Here is a 15,413-nt window from a genome sequence, read left to right on the forward strand (position 1 = left end):
TATAGTAAATATTACTATGGTGTCGCACTAGCTGCGGACCATCGAGGAATTTTAAGTTAAATTACTATGTTTATGGTAAAAACTACGTTATTTAATCGTTTTTAAAACAATAATTATAGTATTTTAACTTGAAATTCCTCGATGGTCCGCAGCTAGTGCGACACCATAGTAATATTTACTATAAAATTTTCTCCGTGTATATTTGATTATACAGTTGGTTAAAATGTTAAATAATCAATATGTTAGATTTTTGATTGTTCAAAGAAAGAAAACATACAATCGATATCCTTGCAGCACAATAAACAGACTATAAAGAATTTTTTTCCTGTACATTTTTTAATGTATGTATACCTGAGGTATCACAATAATAAAACAGAATGCAAACAACGGCACGAAGCAAATATATCTGTCGCGAAGACTATGATATGGCCATAATCCTGAGATGGTCAGGTATAATTTAAGAACAGCGTATCGGTTTCGTCCAACGTCTTTCTTGTCGATCATTTTTTGGAGTAAGAAGATTGCGGACTACATCAACTATTCTATGTGTTCGACAAGCCGCGGGAGATTATTTATCGATTCCTTTCATTCCCTATTCGGCAATAGCATCGTAATTGTACTGAAGAATAAGCGAGTGATTATTTACCCGTGTTTCAATCCTTTCCTTTTTACATTTTTAAAGCTGTTTTGTTATAGCTTCTCTTTGAGAAAACATTTTCTTTTACTTTCATATTCCGTATTAGTACGTGTATTTTGCGAACTAGTTTCAAACGCGACTCCTAGTGAATACTTTCGTTTTAGTATCTAGTCTTGGAAATGATTAAACTTTATATTGCTTTTGAACAATTAAAAAAAGAAAAATAAATAGCACAGGTGATGAACGATGTGAGATGAAATGTTGTTACTTCAACGTAATGTAACAGCCTAATTTCTATAAACTTCGAAATTTATATAGGATGTCGGATTGAAGTAAAATTGTCAAGAGGTATACAGTGTTGATAAAATGTAGATTCTAGAATTCACACATGATACATGATTTTTGGATCGTCTCATCGTCTACTTGATTATAACTTAGAAGTTTAAAAGAACGGTAAGAAATTTTCATGATTAGAAAGGAAAAATTACATGAGCATTTCCACTATGCAATAAAAGATTTTCTCCGAAAATAATATACGGATTATTTTTATGACATCATCACACTGTAAGTAACTAATGTAACACGTGAACATTGTGAAATAAGGCATCACTTTCAGAATAAAAAAGATCAATTTTTGATATTGCTATTATCCACTCAGTATGTTATGTTGCTGAAATATTGAAATATTCGGAAATGGTGCAGAAATATTTCGTTAACATTTCATTTGTAACTGCATCTGAAATATTTCAGAAATGTACCTGCATCATGTTTTTTATAATATTGCATTAACAGTATTTCTGAAATCTTTCAGAAAGTTGTTTACAATATTTGTAAGTTTCTGTAATATTGCAAAAAAATGTAGCAGATGCAATATTTCAGAAATATTTCTGAAACATTATAAAAGTAATATTACGTTTGCATTGCACGAATAATATTTCTGTAACATATCAAACGCAACATTGCATTTAAAATATTTCTGAAAAATTTCTGAAAGATTGTGTAGGTAATGAAAAATTGAATTGCAGGCAGTGAATTTCTACAATATTGCAGAAGAAATATTGCAGATATAATAGTTTAGAAACATTTCTGATACATGATAAAACTATTATTACGTTTACATTGCACGCGTTATATTTTTGAATGTTCACATAAAACGTTGCATTTGTAATATTTCCGAAAAGTTGTTGACAAACTTTAGAACTTATAAAAAATTATTATTATATAATTATTGCATTTTATTGCATTTTTTCTCTTTTATTAAGAATTTTCTGATATTCCAAATTTTGTCGTATGACATTTTTAATATAAAATATAAAATATTTAATAATATTTAATATAAAATAATATTCGACGCTGACTGGCAAAAAAGATTTATTTGTATATCTGTATTGTTAATATATAATTGTTACGCGATAGCTTTATGCTCACCAAAATAAGCAAGTATAATATAAGAAAGAAAGAAGCGTCAGAGTCAGAGGATCACCACTACCCTGTTCGATCATCGATGTCAAGCAACAAGGCGCCGGTATACTACTTGGATGGGTGACCGGCTGAAAGAGCGGATTTTTTCGGACAAACGCGTGGCGGCTATACGCACATAGCTTAAGGGGATCCTGCAGTGACTGGCGAACTTCCACGATGTCGATAATGTCAACCTTTCTAATTTTGTTTTCCCTATATCTGTCTTTGTCTAACGAAATGACATCTGTCCTTTTTTTCGATTGCTCGCTATCTCTCGTAAGATCCGGCAACTACTGTTGCTGCTCTTCTTGTCATTTGCATCCGTATTTGCATTACTAAAATAATTTTTCGATGGATCTTTTTTTGTACGCATTGAATCTTACTTCTACTTGCACGATATTATTCCTACATGTTTTTCCAAAGGCAGATGATAAAAATTATGTATGTATAAACTGCAGAATTTTTGTTTTAAGCAAATATTGTCGTCAGGTGACAGCTGCGTATGTGCCCAAATAAGTAATATTTTTAATTTTTTGGTTTTTGATATAAAATCGCGTTTTCTACCCTAGATTTTTGTGCGTACTTTAATTCTAGACCAAATAAAACTTGCAATTTTGTAAAGCCAATTAAAAGATTCATCGAAAAACGATAATGTCGGTAAATCATACGGCTGCAGGATCCCCTTAAGGGGATCCTATAGCGAAGGCCGAACTTCCTCGACGTCGGTAATGTCAACATTTCTAATCCTGTTTTCTATGTTATATATCTATGTCTGTCCTTGTCTAACCAGAGGCATCTGTCTTTGTTCGATTGCTGCGCCATCTCTCGCTACACGCAATACTGCTTATCCTGTCAACCTAAATGTGCTTTTGCTTAATAAAACTTCATTTTACGGAATCTTTTTTTCTAGACGTTGAATCTTAGTTTTATTTACACGATATTGTTCCTACATGTTGTCCCTACGTCGCCTTGGTGTCATTATATATATATAAACTGCAATAATTTTGTTATTGTCGTCAGATGACAGTTGTATATGCCCAAATTAGTAAAATTTTTAATTTTTTTTTGTTCTCGATATGAAATCGTACAACGCGATGTAGATTTTTGTGCATACTTTAATTCTAGACCAAAAACTTGCAATTCTGTAAAGCCAATTCAAAAATTCCTTAAAATGAAAAAATGTCGGTAACTACCGCCACTATAGGATCCCCTTAATATATTTTTTTTGTTCCGGTAACAAAATATTTCATTTTTTATATATCAACAAATAGTTTTTGCGTCAGTAACAAAATTTTGTTTGCTAATACAAAACGGGGGGTGTAGCTCTCGGCATATGCAGGTTTTTTGCTGCCGACGGCGAGCAGAAATTGGTTTCTTGTGTGCTTGTCACCTTTATGCTAATATTTTGGTGACAAGTCCGTTTGGGCCCTAACCTAACTTTTTATACGGTGATCGGCGAGGAGCCTGTCTTCTTCTTCTTCTTCTTTCTGCTCCGAATGGATTTCCGGTTCCACAGGAACCGTAGTACCACGCTTTATAACAAGAAAACTGGGGGACTATCCGGGGAAATAGTCACCCTTTTGCGTATTTTATCCTTTACTCCTTCTCCACGTGTCGATAAAGAAGAGAGCCAAGCTCCATATCAATTAGTTATAAATCGAACTTACAATCACTCAAAAATTTATAATCACATTTACGATATTCTTGTTAAGGTTGTTAAATAAATATACGATAGAAAAAAGTGCCAAAAGTTTACGTTTGAATAAGTTATGATAACTTCATTTCTTTCTTTGCAGTATAGCTCGCAGACCAGAATTCGCATAACCCGAATTTAAGCTTAATAACATTAGAAAAAGCATATCCGACAATAATTCGGGAAATAATATCTAGCCAACAACTATCGAAATTAAATTTAGCTAAGTAATATATATCAATTCCTGTCTCGTAAGAATTCTCCATATGAAAGTTACCCGAACCAACAGAACAGAGCACTAAGTAAATCTAATGTGATTATTGCTATTCAAAGCATGATTCAATTTATTTTTTTTTAAATCCGCAATAACGGAGCAAAGTTTACAAAAGTTAAAAGGTTTAGCATTACATAACGTCATAAGGACACTACTCTTACAGTTTCATTGTAAAATTTTCCGAGACCTGATTAAATGTGATTATTTAAATTTACTAAAGATTAAACCGATATATTTTAGCAAAACCGCAGCTTTGTATTTATCTGACTTGCTTGAATTATAGAGAAAACGTAGGTCATGTAATATAATATCAGGAGTAGGGAATGTGCTCGATAAGGACTCGAGGTTAGATTCAACTAAGTTAGGTTTAATGGGAGAAAAATCTCCTTCAAAGTTCAATTCCACAGTGGAAGGACGCATAGTATCGTTGAACGGGGAGTGAGAAACACTTGAGACCACATTATCCGCTCTCTTGGAGCGTATTACTAATACTAGAACTTTCACTCTGAGCCCTTCCCAAGTCGAAACCACTCCAAATCATATAGGCCTGACCCCTGAGCAGATTCACCGCTTGTTGACAGGAATTGATACCTCTAGACCTGATAATTCTCTTCGCCTGAGCGTAAGAGGAATTCGTATATGACATCACAGTATTAATTATCTTATGTAAAAACCGGGCAAGAAAAATCTGTGGAGATATGACCTCCACCGCAATTTACGCACCTAGGATCCGAGTTACAGACTCCAGAAGGATGTTCAAGGCAACATTTATCACATGACTTATTACTTCTGCATGAAAGGGTGGAATGTCCCCATCTAAAACAATTTGTACATCTACGAACTTTATTAATATATGGGAATATCTTACATTTGTCCTTCCATACATATATGTAGGAAGGCAGAAGGTTTGACGAAAAAACCACCTTAACAGAAGTTGAATCCTTCAATTCATTACTGGATCTATCACGGAATTTGAGTCTCTCCAAAGAGCAGATCTCAATCGGGTCACCCGGCCACGAAATACATTCTCGTATTTCATCAATGGAAAGAGAGGGGTCTACGTCCCTAATCACCCCAACTCGGAAGATCTTGTAATTCGGAGCGTAAGCCAGCAGTCCGGGCGGAAGGATATCTTTGCTAGATAAAAAATCGTTCGCCTCTACGTACGAGGAAAAATCAACGCATATTAAGCTCCGACCTAATCCTCGAATCGAATCAACGCTGCTATATTTTGCGCATAATAATTTGCCTATGATCATTGGATGTAAATTACCTATATTCTGAGAGGTCGAGAGAGACTCTATATGGACCGGATAAGGTGCAATGATTGAATCCGAGTATCTATTATTCTTTTGTGAAAGCAAAAATTTCTCCCTACCGGAAGATTGGCACTTACGGGGGAGTGACTTATTCATATCCAGGGAAGAATCTCTCTCATTCTCTGGATCACTACGGCGCCGTTTAACGGCGTTTCTGTCCTTGGGCAATTTTCGGTTCATGTTCTTCGGCATTCTATTATTGATATACAAGTCAGAGAGGAATGTAAGCGGCACACAAACGAATCCGTAAACCGGGCAATATAAAGTAAATATAACAACACTCCAGCGGAAAATTTAACTAAACGCCCTAATAACATAAGATACGCAGGAGGGATCGCAAATTACCAAATGAAAAGATATGATGTACATTTATTCGCAAAATATATAAGTAATGGTGAGTCTTAAAACGTAGACATTTAATGACAAAAAACGCAAAGTATTCCTGTCGCGGTGAAGGAGTAATATAAAGTAAATATAATAATGAGTAAATAAGGTCGAAAAGACGTAAATAGAAAGTGTCGATGGAATCTGAAGGTAAGCACTAAATATTAAAAGAAAGAAATACGCTGAATAATCGTACGCTAACTACATACATATGCCAAAAATGCGCATTACTATAAAGTTAATACTAAGCAATAATTAAAGTACCGTTGGAATGCGACGATACGAATGTGATATTAAAAGCAAAAAAACGATGAATAATCATAAACTAAATACATACTTATACCAAAAACATACGCATTGCTATAAAATTAATACTGTGAGCATTAATAGATGAATAATCGTGTTCAACGGCATAAATATTCTCGTCGCGATGAAGGATAATATAAAGTAAATATAATAATGTGTAAATAAGGTCGAAAAGACGTGAATAGAAAGTGCCGTTGGAATGCGGCGAGCGATATTCGTACATATACCACAGAGAATACGCATTGCTATAAAATTAATACTGTGGGCATTAATAAATGAATAATCGCGTTCAACGACATAATTGTAGTTAAGAAATACATATAAAGGGACGAAGGGGCGCAAATGAAAAGTACCGTTGAAATACAGCGATACGCACTTAGTATTAAACACAAGAAAACACACTAAATAATCGAGAACCAACTATATACATATCACCGACTATATAAATTGCAATAAGGCAATACTGCGAATATTACTTATAAACAAGCAAATAAACTCAAATTAATTTCACATTAATTTATCGATGTTGAGTAACACGTCAGTGACTCAAAACGCGTACGAAAGAAAGAAACGAAGAGATCAATAATCAAGAGGCTGTAATTATATTAAAATATCTGATTAATACTTCGCCTTATGACCCACCCTCCCAGGAGAATAATCATATATTAAGGACGTTCTCCGATGGCAGTTGTGCTCAACTCAGACGCACGGAGTAATGATATGGTTGACAACTACTTCCGTGCGCAAAAGTCTGAAACTCGTCTAGCCGCGCAGCTTTACTCGATCTGGCAAATTTTTGTTTCGTTTCCATTTCTCCAAATCATAAATGAGTACGTCCTACTTGTTTTATTGAGCATTCTAAAAGTAAATAATAATGAATTATAAAGAAAAAAGATTAAATAACTTGATTTAAATAACGTTGCCCATAAGATCTTGACGTTCTCTACTTAACCTATATGTCGCAGCGGTAGCAACGTTGCCAAGTCTCGCAGTGATCTCTCCCTCTCCCTGCCTCCGAGCAGACGAAAATTATGTCCGATAGTATTCTTTAGACGACTATTTCTCAAAAATAAATACCGCTTGCTATATCGAACTTTATTGTCACACGTTACTAATAATATGAAACATCTTATACTATTTTTTCAAAAAAATTCTAAGAAAACTGTACTTATTATTCATTAAAATGTCCGTGTCGAGAGCTCAACATAGGGATCCCGTGTTAAAAATTGGAACTTTGAAGCTAAATATCTCAAATTTTAGTACCGCAAGGGGCATTGACTAAAACGCCTACGTATAAAACGCGTTTAATTAAACATATACTGAAAGTTTAAGAAAATTTCTAAGGAAACGATTTTGCCGGTGAACGTCCTTAAACAATCGATATATTCCATGTAGAAGGTCAATCCACAGGTGTTCAGCAATGTTTCGTCGTTATCGGAAGCGATCGTTCGTCCTCGTAGAGGTATAGACCAATTATCCAGTTATCCAAGAAAACTCAATATTGTTCCATAATAAAAGTAAGATAACGAAGTCCGCCGCTCGTTATAGGCAGGAGAGCACACGTGTGACCACGGTGGCTGCTCACGACGAAATCGAGGAGCCTGTCCACTGTCCACCTGCTTACTCTGCACCGGGTTGCTCGCGTTCTTGTGCGCATGCGCTCGTGTATGCTGCCCGCTCGTCGATTTGGTTGGTACGCATGTAACGCGGCGGGATCGAGTCACATACGGGGCTGCGAGGAAGACTTCTGGCGCGCATGCGCCTTTCATTGAACTTGGTTGGCGGCTGCGTTGCGGATAGCGGGAGCTGGGTTTCCGAGAAAAAGTAGGAAACAGGACCAGAAGGTGGGGGATCACCTCGAGCATACGCCGAGACGAGATGGAAGACCCCGTAAACCCGTCTGATAAAGAAGAGAGGTGTTGCACTTCTACCGATGGTAACAACAAGCCAACGGATACGGATAAAACGAGTGAAAAGAAAGGGGTAGGAAAGCAAAAACCCTCAAAAACGAAACCCGGTACAAGAGAAAAGTTTAAGTCTAGGAACGGAAAGATTGATGATATGTTGCATAAACAGGCAGTAAAAGAGGACATTTTTAAAAGGAGTGCAAGGACTACCAGATCTCCAGCACGTAGAACGGGAGATCAAAGGATAGGCCAAGCACAGACACACGGGAAAGATGAAGAAAAAGGAGAAGAGGAGGAGGAAGATATAAAAGTTGCTTTTAAAAGTGTGATGGAAGCGCTTTGCAGTATGACTCAGGAGAATAAGTTGCTAAGAAAAGAATTAGAAGAATTAAGGAATGAAGTGAAAATGGGAGCGTACACAGAGATTCATGAAATCAAAAAAGAACTTGATGAGATGAGGAAGGAGATAAGAAATAATGCTCAAGCAGAAATAAATGCTATAAAGGAGAAGCTCCAAGAAGTCATGGAAGAAGCTGACCGTTGGAAGATGAATCTGAGAGAAGAGAAAAACAGAATGTCTGACGAAAGGATGACGGGTGAACAGGACACTCATATAAGCCTAAACACAGAAGAGATAAAACAACTAAGAAGAATATTGGAGAATAATGACAAAGAAGAAAGGAAAAACAACATTGTAATTAAGGGACTAAAATCGGGAGAAGACGTGAAGGAGGATACAAAAAATTCTTGAAGAATTTGACGGGTAATGAGTGCACGTTAGTATGGACGAGAAAAGTAGGTAAAGACGAGAAAAATATGATTGTAGCGAAAATAGGGAGCTGGGAAGAAAAGCAAGCTATAATGAAAAAGAAGAAACATCTCAAAGACGAAATGATAGGCAACTCAAGAATATTTATAGACCATGATTTATCCCAAAAAGAAAGGAAGATACAAAACGAAATTTTGAAGAAAGTAAAAGAAGAGAGAAGTAAAGGTAAAATTGCAAAATACGGATACCAGAAGATAAACTTAGAAGGAAAATGGTTCAGGTGGTCTGAGATTGCAGGAAAAAATTTCTAAGAAAGCCACGAAATAAAGACCCAAGAAAATATAGATTGTTATTCTGGAATGTGGCAGGTATTAAAAGAAAAGACTCAGATTTTTGGAATTTTATTGAACAATACGATTTTGTGGGATTGACAGAAACATGGACAGAAGAAAAAGACTGGACAAAAATAAAGAAGATTTTACCAAAAGGTTTTTTATGGAAGTGCCAATTTGCAAGAAGAGTAAAGAAGAAGGGAAGAGCGATGGGCGGAATAATCACAGGCGTAAGAACAGAGTTGGCAATGTTAAACGAAGTTTCACTTGACCTGGAAGGAATAGTAAAAAGGAAGATAAAAATGAATAAGGACGTATGGAGAGCAGTAACGGTGTACAACAGAGAAAAAGCTAGTGCCTTAAACGAACAGTTATTGGACAAATTAAAAGTGGAGGAAGAAGGTATTCTGATAATAGCAGGAGATTTTAACGCAAGAACAGGAAGAGAAGGGGACGTGATTGTGGATGGAGAGATAAAGAAAAGAGTAGCAAAAGACAGAAGAACGCCAATGGTGCTGAGTTACTGAAGATGGTGGAAGAAAGAAGCTGGTGCATCTTAAATGGCAATAAGGAGGGCGATGCTAAGGGAGAGTTTACTTATGTGGGAGTCAAGGGCGAAACGATAATCGATTATGCTTTAGCAAATACAGAGGCTTGGGAAAGAATAGAGGATTTCAGAATCGAAGAAAGAGTAGAATCGGATCATCAGCCTATAACTGTGGAGGTCGAGAGCATTCATCCAGAAGAAAGAAGAAAGAAAATAGAAAAAGAAATTGAGTTGAGGCGATGGGATAAAAAAGGTGTAGAACAATATGTCAAAAATCTAGAAAATATTACTCTGGAAAAGACAAAAATAAATGAGAGCTGGGTAGAACTAAAAGGAAATGTAGATAATTGTCTAGTCAAGAAGAAGCTGAAGATAAACAGAAACAGAGCGGACATAAGTTTGAGATGGGATAGGAAATGTACAAGAAAGAAGAGGGAAATTAGCAGAACGATAAAGAAGTGGAGAAAAGGAAAATGTACCAGACAAGAATACTTAAATAAGAAAAAAGAATTAAAAGAGCTAGTAGAAGAAAAGGAGAAAACAAAGAAAGAAAAACTAGTGAAAGAAGTAAGGAATATAAAATCAGAAACTGAGGCCTGGAAATTCATAAATAAATTCAGGAAAAAGAAGAACAACGCTTACGTTGTTGAAAACATAGAACCAGAAACATGGAAAAGGCATTTTATGGAATTGCTAGGAGGAGAGGAAAGAAAAACAGAACCAACAAGGAGAAGGAAGATAGAAGAGGATGAAAAACCGGAATTGACGGATGAGGAAATTGAAAATCAGATCAGCAGGAAGCTAAAAAAAAAGAAAGCGGCAGGAGAAGACGGAATACCAAATGAAGCATGGATTTTCAGTCATGGTAAGGTTAGAAGTAAACTTAAAGAAATTATAAGAAGAGTGTGGAACGGTAAAGGCTTCTCTGAGGACTGGAAAAAAGGGATGATTTATCCACTGCACAAAAAAGGAGACATGGAAGAAGTAAAGAACTATAGAGGTATAACATTGCTTAATACGGCATATAAGGTATACGCATCAATCCTGGCTGAGAGATTGAAAACACAAATGGAGAACGATAAATTATTACCTGAGACACAGGCGGGATTTCGTAAAAACAGACGAACGACAGACAACATTTATATTTTGCAACATCTCGCGGAAAGAGAGTTAGAGAAAGGTAGCAAGCTGTTTGGTTTCTTCGTTGATCTAAGGGCAGCCTTTGATAAGGTGAATCGTCCGAAGTTGTGGCAGTCCCTGGAACGGAGGAGAGTAAGGAAAGGTTTAGTAGAAAAGCTGGTGGAGATATACGAGGAAACAATAGCAGAGGTTACAATAAACGGGGTAAATACAGGCAAATTTTGGCAAAAGGAAGGAGTCCGTCAGGGCTGCCCTTTAAGTCCAATTCTGTTTGCACTATTTACGGCGGATCTGGAGGAGCTGGAAAGGAGAGGAATAGGAGGAATAGAGGTCGGTAAGGAGAGAATATTCTGCCTGGCATATGCGGACGATGTGGTGATTATAGCGAAGAATAAAGAAGCTATGGAGGATATGATGGCCTCTCTAAAGAAGTATTTGAAACGAAAAGATCTAATTTTAAATAGTGAAAAATAAAAAATCCTGGTGTTCGAGAGAGGGAGAGGAAAAAGGAAGCAAAGAACTTGGAGATGGGGCAATGCGGAAATCGAAGAGGTTAAAGAGGTCAAATATTTAGGATATATGTTTAGAAAGAATGCGGAGCATAACAAACACATAGACGAATTAGTTAGAAAGGGAGGGTTCGCGATGCGTCAGATTTGGGGGTTTGGAGAGAGAAATTTTAGGGCTGTTTCAACTAGAGTCCTAGATTAGTAGAGAGACGCGAACTTTACCCCTACTTTGCTGCCGTCGCCATCTTGTGCTCGTATACCCGTACGATATTAATCTACTATGACGACTGTACTAGGACTGTACCCCACCTTGCCGCCGCCACTATAGAGCCCATGGTGCCTTTACTTTAGCCAGCGTAATCAGTGCTGTCTACTAAAGTAAGTATTTATTTTTCGTTGCAGTTCGATATCTGTATCGACATTACATCAATTTTTATGTAAGAAATGAAGTGCATCGAACGTGACATTTTCGAATATTGAGAGACTTGTTGCTCGTTCGAAGTTAGGCTCCTACCAAGTTTTACGCTTTTCAATAATTTTCTTCTGTGCAGAGAGAAAGAGCAAGTTGTTTTGCTGTCATATCAGCGAACCTGTTGGTCCATTTCTGAATATGTGTGAGGTAAATTCAGTCTTTTTATCTCAAATAAATTACAAATTTCCGCTGAACCTAGTACTGTTACGTACTTAACCTTGATCTTTCTGCAGAGCTCCAATTTAAATCTCATCTCTGCTCCATCGTCTAAGGCGGATGAAATACAGTATCTCAAGTTCCAGACCATAATAGTGGAAGAAAAATTAAAAAATCTTTAAGAGCAGTATAACAGTGACTTTGCTACTTTTCAAAAAAATGGTTTGTGAGACCTAATGTACACGTAATGAAGCAGGAGCTATACGTTGGCAAGTGCTTGCTAAAGGTTTTGAGGTATAAAGGAGTTTGTAAAGAGTCTTAGGTCCAGTTTCACAAGTGTCGGTTAACTTCTAACCTTAGATTAACTCACTCTTTGTCTCCTAACGTCCTTCTTAAAAAGAAACAGGTTAAAAGTTAACCGACATAAAAGTAGGCCTTAGTGTTTTGGGCTTGTTTTGTCTATAATGTAATTATAAACGGATTAATTGTATATTTATAATTAATAATGTAATAATATTTTCGCATTAATATTCGGACATCATAATACTTGGAAAAAAAAATTAATTCGTATATTTATTTAAGAAATTTTTTGTTTTTTTTTAGTGAGTTGAAGCACAAAATGATACCCTACAAAATATTGAACAATTGAAGTTATAGTAATTTAATTCATATGTAGATATAATTTATACAAAAATATATTTTTTGGTAAATGTCCGAATATTAATGCAAATCACTATATATATAATTGTTCTGATTTTGAAATAAATTATTATTTTTACAATATATTCTTTATTTTATGTAAAGCCGCCATTTTAGAATTGTATACCGGAATTAGACGCAAACTCTACCCCCACCTTGCCGCCGCCGCCATCTTATGATCATAAGCTCTGCTGTCTATTGGTCTATAACCGACCAATCAGAAGGAGAAACAAGTTCGCGTCTCTCTACTAATCTAGGACTCTAGTTTCAACAACCCATAGTAACGCCCGTTGCTAAGGACGCTCCGTGGCGGAAAATATCGGGCGAAGCTGACGAACTCAGCGCGTGTGTAACACTGCCCTCCCGTTAGATTGTCGTCCCAACAATCCGGAAGGGCAGTATTTAGGAGGTTCCACTTTCTTCACAGGCTCCAGGGCTTTGAAGCGTACCTCGCCCTATCCCGAGCTGTTGCTACGGAATACCGGGCTTCGTCTCCTCTGCGGCGAACCTGCCAACCAGGACTTCTTGTCCTCTCTTCGTTCCTCACCGTTACGGAAAGAGTTGGCCAGGCTTTCTCCCTCTCCGGCTTTCATGAACTGGAACTCCGTTACATGTTCTTCTCGACGTGGTTCTTTTCGCCGCCGCTCTGCCTCTCCGCCGCAAATGCCGCCCCACGGAAGTCTTCGGACAACGAGGGGGGGGGGGTAACTTCCTGAGGACCCATCGTCTCTAACCGAAATGTCTGTTCGTATGCGGACTCTCTTAGTCCCTGCCTCGGCATTCGCCCTAGTCCTTTGGAAAATCCTCAGTTACAAAAACCGTGGGAGAGGCAGTCTTCTTTTAACCAAAAACCGAATGGTCTTAGGATAACACTGAAGACTCCAGTCCGTATTCTTCAGGAAGCTCTCTCAACGGATTACCTTCTTGTAAGAAACGAAGATTCTCCCTTAAACACAAAAAAGCAATACATGCAGTAACACTTAACAACTTAAAAGAAAAATTTTCCTAACGATAAATTGGGTTCCGATTTCCTTAACTACTTCCTACCGTTCTTTCATAAAAAGGGGCTAACCTATCCGCATGTATTACCCTCTTTCTATGTCTGGAGGATCTTTGAATGCAAAATACCACATCACTTAATCTTCTTACAATTAGAAAAGGGCCATTTCAACTACTCTGCAATTTCGGGGCCTTCCCCTTTTCCCTTCGAGGATTATAAAACCGCATTTTTTGATTTTCTCGAAAAAGGTTCTGCCTGGTTTTTCCACGATCATACCAGGTTTTCACTCTAGAAGATTTAATTTCTAACCTATCTTTAACCACGGAATGAATCTCCTCCAACTTTTTTCTTAGTCTTTTGATAAAACCGCCCTCCGACTTAAGACTCTCCTCCCGAAGTACCGGAGGACTGCCTCGCAATAAATCCAAGGGCAACCTAACATTCCGGGCACAATACATCTCAGGAGTTACGTCCGTGGTCTCATGTTTTGAAGATCTGTAAGCCAAAAGAAATAAGGGGATCCACCTATCTCAATCTCTTTGATTTTTGAAAATATATTTGGCTAAGTAGTTTGTAATCGTTTGGTGTTGTCTCTCAAACTGCTCAACAGACTGCGGATGCAACGCGGTGGTCCTGGTCTTTTTAATTCCGAGAAGTTCCATCACCTCTGCAAAAAGATTTGATTCAAAATTCTTCCCCTGATCCGTATGGACTTCCTAGGGGACCCCATACCTAGAAACAAACTGATTAACGAAAGTTTCAGCTACTATTTTTGCTCTCATATTTCTCAAAGAAAAAGCTTCTACCCACTTGGTAAAACAGTCTACAATGACTAACTGATATTTATTTCCAGACTTGCTCAATGAAAGAGGACCGAGTATGTCTATCTGGACCTTTCCAAAAGGAATCCCGACATTGTAGATCTATAATGGGGACTTTCCTTTCCCCGATGGTCCTTTTTTCGAAACGCAGATCTCACAAGATCTATACCAGTCTTCTCGTTTGCAAGTGGCTTAATAAAACCGCTTTCGAGTTTTCTCAAGGGTCTTGTTGACCTCAAAATGTCCTCCCGTTGAAGAATCGTGAGCCTCCTCTAAAATCTGTTTAATTTGTTTCCGAGGAACAATGAGCTGATAAACCCTGGATTTTATATTAGGAGCCTCCCATATCTTATAGAGAACTCCACTCTTCAAAACAATTGCGTTCCAATAGGAAAGGTAAATCTGAGCCGAAACGTCTCTTGTCGAAATCTCAGATCGTGACGGCTGTACCCCCGTTTCCTTGTCTTTGTAAATTGTTGCAATACTTTGATCCTCTAGCTGGTCTTTTTTCCATTCATCTAAGGTTTCTCCCAGCAAAATTATTCGCGCGACTGTCTTCTCCGACTCGACTGTGTTCTTCTCCTCTACTTTTGCGCCAAACGTACAGCCATCAATTTTGCACTGACGCCTGGATAATCCATCGGCGTTTCCGTGCAAAAGACCTTTACGATAAACAATCTCAAAATCATATTGTTGGAGTCTCTCCAACCAGCGAGCTAATTGTCCCTCTCAGTCCTTGAAGGACATGAGCCATCTAAGGGAAGCGTGACCTGAACAAATGATAAACTTGTGCCCCAGAAAGTAATGTCAAAAAGATTTAACCAAGTGGACTATCGCTAGCAACTCACGACGAGTAACACAATAATTCTTTTCCGTTATATTTAGCATACGGCTGAAGTACGCGATAACCTTTTCTAACCCCTCTTGCATCTGGGATAACACCGCACCAATCCCGATTAGAAGCGTCCGTGTTCAACACGAACTCAC

At 37.4% G+C, this 15,413-nt stretch overlaps 1 protein-coding gene and 1 long non-coding RNA gene across 2 annotated transcripts; both read left to right on the plus strand.

Annotated features, from left to right (window-relative positions):
- The first annotated feature begins 7,952 nt into the window (after positions 1-7,952).
- LOC112464335 (vimentin-like) lies at positions 7,953-8,732 on the plus strand. The gene has a single exon (XM_025031277.1). The coding sequence runs from the start codon at positions 7,953-7,955 to the stop codon at positions 8,730-8,732; it is 780 nt and encodes a 259-aa protein (XP_024887045.1).
- Positions 8,733-11,861: 3,129 nt separating this feature from the next.
- LOC112464334 lies at positions 11,862-12,056 on the plus strand. Its single transcript, XR_003041905.1, has 2 exons — positions 11,862-11,897; positions 11,984-12,056. It is a non-coding gene; the product is annotated as an uncharacterized LOC112464334 (long non-coding RNA).
- The last annotated feature ends 3,357 nt before the right edge of the window (positions 12,057-15,413 follow it).

Source organism: Temnothorax curvispinosus, unplaced genomic scaffold, assembly GCF_003070985.1.
Source record: "Temnothorax curvispinosus isolate PA1 unplaced genomic scaffold, ASM307098v1 QBEX01014094.1, whole genome shotgun sequence".
NCBI lineage: Eukaryota > Metazoa > Arthropoda > Insecta > Hymenoptera > Formicidae > Temnothorax > Temnothorax curvispinosus.